The following is a 5,000-nucleotide window of genomic DNA, read 5'->3' on the forward strand; positions in this document are numbered from 1 at the left end:
ATTCAAGATATTTCAAATACTGCCTAATTTCACCATTTGTTTCATAGATCATCTCGTTTCCTACCCTGAATCTCTACATAAACAGGTAAAACAGTAATGGCCTTAACTTTTCAAAGGACTATTAATAAAAGCAAATTCAACAAAATTACTCAAGCTTACAAAGTTCATTGAAGATTTTTCCAACAGCACCACCAAATTTCACCATTCATACCATAGATCGCCTCATTTCTCTAAACTAAATCTCTACACAAACATGCTAAACAGAAATGGCCTTAACTTTGCAAAGGACTCCCAATTGAAGCAAATTTGACTAACCTGAGGAAGAGGCAATGCTGCAATGAAATCAATGAGGAATTCCGACTTCAAGTACCTAACGGCTATCTTATTGCGGTCCATAACAAGTTCACCTTTGCCAAAAACCCTTGAGCTTGGAGATACATAAGAAATCCTAAACTTCATAATCACATGTAAGAGATAAAATGCATCTGCCACTGTCCTAAAACATGTCACTATGATCCCCAAATTCAGGTCTGTATGCATACATGAAGAATTGTCTTGACTTAGCACAGAAGGCATGTAGAAAAACAAGGGATCCACAAACAGAGCCATTATGCAAGAAAACAAAAAAACTCTGTTCCATTTTAACACAATTTCACTCCCAGGATCAAGAATTGCTTTCTTGTCTGGTTTTGACCCTTCTGGATAAACCTTAGCCCTACCAAATTTAGGAATCTTGTCTTCACATTTCCATAAATGGGCTGAGTTCTTTAACAATGGGAGTGGCTTATCTAGGTTTTCAGCCCCATTTTTCTCCAAGAAAACTTCAAGATTCCTTTTTTCTTCACTGTGAATCCTAGAAATGGGACTTAACATTTAGCCCCTGATTCAAATTGACACAAAACACAAACAATGTGGTGCAGAAAATCATACAGGGAGAAAACCCTACCTAACTAGTTTCTCCTCCTTGAAATCCATTATAGCAATGTCAAATTCCACTGCAGCAATCTTGAACTGAATCTCTGCAAACAAAAGCTATACACAGAAAAAACCGTTCTTGATTCATAATGACTGTGGCAGAATTGGCAACTGTCTTTATTTAAAATTCTATGGAAGAATCAGTGTGGAAAAAATGGAGACACAAAAAATCCGAAATGTCTTTTTGTGGATGAGGTGGAAACTTTTATTATGGTTGACTACTACCACTAATTCGTCTGCTAGCTGTAAGAATAAATGAGTCTAATGAAAACAGTTGGATATCTTTAACTTATTTGATAGTATTTCCTTATCTTTTCATTTAGATCAATCAGTTAAACAGTTAGGCATGATATAATAAGCCGAATTAGTATGTTTCGATAGTGAAATATATATTAATTAACTAAAATCTTCTAAAAATGTTTGAGTTTAATTTGATCTTCTTTGTGTAAATCAATCATTTTTATTGCACTTCTCGATTCAAATTTACGAATCATATTTCTTTGTATTTAAAACTTTTCTAGTTCTCTCTCCAACTCTTTTATTCAATTGCGCAAGTATAAAATAGATTTCGAAGGTTTTTACTCTTCAACATTGTTGGTAATCAAAACTCAAAAGCTTTCTGATACGAGTAAACTCATATCGGAGAATGATAGCGAGACATCACCGGATAAAAGCGGTCCGTTCGCTAAGGAATTCCGTCGAGCAACCGATAAACAAAGACTGAGAAAAGTAAAATGCAGAAAAGTAAAAATACAATAAAAGATAATTGTATTTCTTCAATGAATGATTCAAAAATAACAAAGACTCATACTTCCTAATAACCTAACTTAGTGATCAAGAAATGAGAAAGATGCTAAATCAATAATATATGAAATAATAGAGATATGAGAATATTCAGCAAATATACTCGTATCAACTCCCCCTGATTAAAATTCACCTTATCCTCAACAGGGGCGTATACACATAGGAACAAGGGGGTACAACCGTACCCAAAATTGTGTGGTTTAATAGTATATGTAGTCTTATCTTGACAGAATCCATATCGGGAACCATTCATCCTCTTCATATTTACTTTAACTTTCTCTTCTCCAAATTAACTTTCTTTTAATCTATATCGCCTCTAATTTAATACTATTTTGATACTCAATTCATATTTAAGTTTTTTTTTATTATTTTGTTTTTAACAAATATTTATGAGTTTAACCACTAACTTGCTCTTTTAATTTAATTTTGTATTCTTTCATATTTAATTTAATATTCATTAAATATCTTTTAATACATACTCATATGACTAATATAAAGTATATATTTTTATAGTTTAAAAAAATCTCAATATAAATACTAAATTAAAATAAGTATTATAAAGTACTCCATATTTATAAAACTAACCTCCTCATTTTATTCATATCTATATAGAAGAAATATATTGCTAAATAACAAAACATGGATACTTGTATTCAAATGTATAATTTTTGTGGTACTATAAAAGAATTTATTTTTATTTTAAATTAAGTTTTTTGATAAAAAAAAAAATAAAGAAAAAGATTTTATTTAAATAAACTGAATAATTGAAAAAACATAACAAAGAAAACACAAAAGATTAGTCACATTTTAAAATATTAAGTCGTTGTAATTATTTTTTGTACCCCCAAATTGAAAATCATTCCATTGATCCTCAAGGTGGAAACCACAAACCAATGAAGAACATTGAGGTATCCCCTTCGCATGATACACATGAGTGTCATTCTCAAGCATCGAGTCTGTGGGTTCCTCATCAACGTCAAGGAATGCAAGAATGCATCAGTCCATTTTTTCTCTCCCCAAACCCAATGACTCTCTATCATCAACTTGCCCTTGATCCTTCTCTTTTTTTTTTTAATCAAACACCTTCACGGTGGAGGGTTAAGTAGGACCCTCATCCCATATATATCATCAAAAAAGAGTTTACATATAGACTATCCCAAAAGTGGACAATCTGCCAACAAACTTACAATCTGCCAACAAACAAAGAAAGCAAAAACAAGAGAACCTCAAAACCTAAAATTAGGGAGGCCTAGTTGGTCCAATCTACACAAGGCTTTCACCAATGAGGGTGCCGAGTCCCTCGAGAAAACCACACTTGTCGTTGCTTTACTACCAATCTTCGCCAAGAGATCCGCAGCCTTATTGCATTCCCTGAAAATGTGAGTCATTCGCCATGAAACACCTCTCAACTCCCCTCTAATCCTTGCCAAACTATGACAAACAACCGCCGCACCCAGCTACCCCGTTGAAATCCATCTAACCACCGTCTCAGAATCTGATTCAATCCAGATATGGTCACCATATTGTTTGGCCAGTATCAAGCCCTTAAGGACAGCCAAGACCTCTGCTTCCAGCCCCGACCCAGCCTCCAAAGTTGCTGCAAAAGCAGCCAGAATCTCACCATTATGATCTCGCACAACTCCCCCTCCTCCAGCATTCTGATAGTCTGGTACGAATGCTCCATCAATATTAACTTTAATCCATGAGACATCTGGAGGTCTCCACTGCACTCTCCCTACTTTCCTTGTTCTTGGAGCAGACGACGAGCATGTCATAAAGTCCACCTTTGGACAACTCCCCTTCCACTGTTCCGGCCCCAACAACCGAGCCAAGACCAAGTTCCTCAAATATCCTATGATCCTTTTGATAATATTTTCCACCTCGAAGACTTTTTCCTGGTGAATACAATCATTTCTCTCAGTCCAGATAAACCAACATATAAGGCATGGGATCAGCACACAGATATGTTGTCTAGAACCCAAATTCAAATGCCTTTGCCACCATCTAAGCCTTAAATCAATATTTCCCCCATCTTCCATAAAAGGCGGAACCTGTGGAAACCATCGAGCAAAATGGCTCCAAATCCCCCTTGCAGCCTCACCATTTACAAACAAATGTAGTCTAGTTTCAATGTTTGGTTTACTGCAACATTTACATTTTGAAGCTAGTGATATTCCCCTCCATTGCAATTTTGTATCAACCGGTACTCTATTAGCCAGAAGCCTCCATAAGAAAAAGGATATCGAAGTCCCAATACATTTTCCCCAGATAAAATCGTATATTGTCCTCTTCTCCGCCCTGTGCCTTACAACCTCCCAAGCTGAGGAAACTGAGAAGTTTCCATTAGGAGATGGCCTCCATCTCGCTCTATCTCTTTCCCCTCTGTCAAAAGGTATCAGTAGAATCTTTTCAATCACCTCCAAAGGGACTCCTTGCTCCACAAATACACGCCAAAGCTCCTCTTCATCCCATTCATCCTCTATCCAGAAATCACACACCCTCTGCGGAAAGGGGGTCGATTGAGGACCACACAAGCTAGCTAAGGGTACATCTAAAAGCCATGTGTCATACCAGAAGCTGATGATACCTTCTCCAAGAACCCACCCAAAACATTCTTTATACTTCAACCCAGCCTTAAACATGCGCCTCCACATCGGGCTGAACCTGTTAGACCGAGATAATACAAGAGGGAAGGAGATAGAGCAAAATTTCTGAAACATGTACCGGGCCCACAGAGAGTCCTGCTCCCGGAATCTCCACCACATCTTAAGGCTAAACGCTTCCACAACCTCTTTTAGACGACGGATACCCAAGCCTCCCTCCCCACATGGCAGGCACACCCTTTCCCATTTAATCCAATGGGTTTTGTTTGTAGAATAACAAGAACCCCAAAGATATCTTGCCAAAACTTGTTCAATTTGTTTCAAGGCCCCTTTCGTCGGTTCCAGAGCTTGAAAGATATGTATTGGAATGGCTCCAAGAACACTTTTGATCAAAATTAGACGGCCTCCAAAAGATAAATGTCGATGGCTCCAGCTATGAATCCTTTCCGATATCCTGTCCCGGATGAACAGAAACAGATTTGTCCGTTTTGGGCCACGGTATATAGGAACTCCAAGATAAACAAAAGGAAGGAACCCCTGCTTGAACCCACTGACCTCACTAATCTCCGTTGCCCATGTGTTATGCCTCTCATCAAGGAAGAAGCAGCTTTTCCCCAC

General features: G+C 37.3%; 1 protein-coding gene across 2 annotated transcripts; it reads right to left on the reverse strand.

Moving 5' to 3' along the window:
* Positions 1-92: 92 nt before the first annotated feature.
* On the reverse strand, positions 93-1,118 carry LOC125199142 (probable cyclic nucleotide-gated ion channel 14). Of its 2 annotated transcripts, XM_048097273.1 has the most exons (3): positions 947-1,118; positions 316-853; positions 93-256 (listed from the first exon to the last, which is right to left on the reverse strand). In XM_048097273.1, the coding sequence occupies exons 1-3, from the start codon at positions 973-975 to the stop codon at positions 236-238; spliced, it is 588 nt and encodes a 195-aa protein (XP_047953230.1). In that variant the 5' UTR covers positions 976-1,118; the 3' UTR covers positions 93-235. The 2 variants fall into 2 exon arrangements, with proteins under 2 accessions (XP_047953230.1, XP_047953229.1); XM_048097272.1 differs by having other exon boundaries at positions 93-853.
* Positions 1,119-5,000: the final 3,882 nt, after the last annotated feature.

Source organism: Salvia hispanica, unplaced genomic scaffold (assembly GCF_023119035.1).
Source record: "Salvia hispanica cultivar TCC Black 2014 unplaced genomic scaffold, UniMelb_Shisp_WGS_1.0 HiC_scaffold_394, whole genome shotgun sequence".
Lineage (NCBI taxonomy): Eukaryota > Viridiplantae > Streptophyta > Magnoliopsida > Lamiales > Lamiaceae > Salvia > Salvia hispanica.

Coding starts and splice junctions, on each gene's coding strand:
- LOC125199142 (XM_048097272.1), bottom strand. CDS start 975: ATGGATTTCAAGGAGGAGAAACTAGTTAG. Junction 854..946: donor AAGGAGGAGAAACTAGTTAG/GTAGGGTTTTCT, acceptor TCCCATTTCTAG/GATTCACAGTGAAGAAAAAA.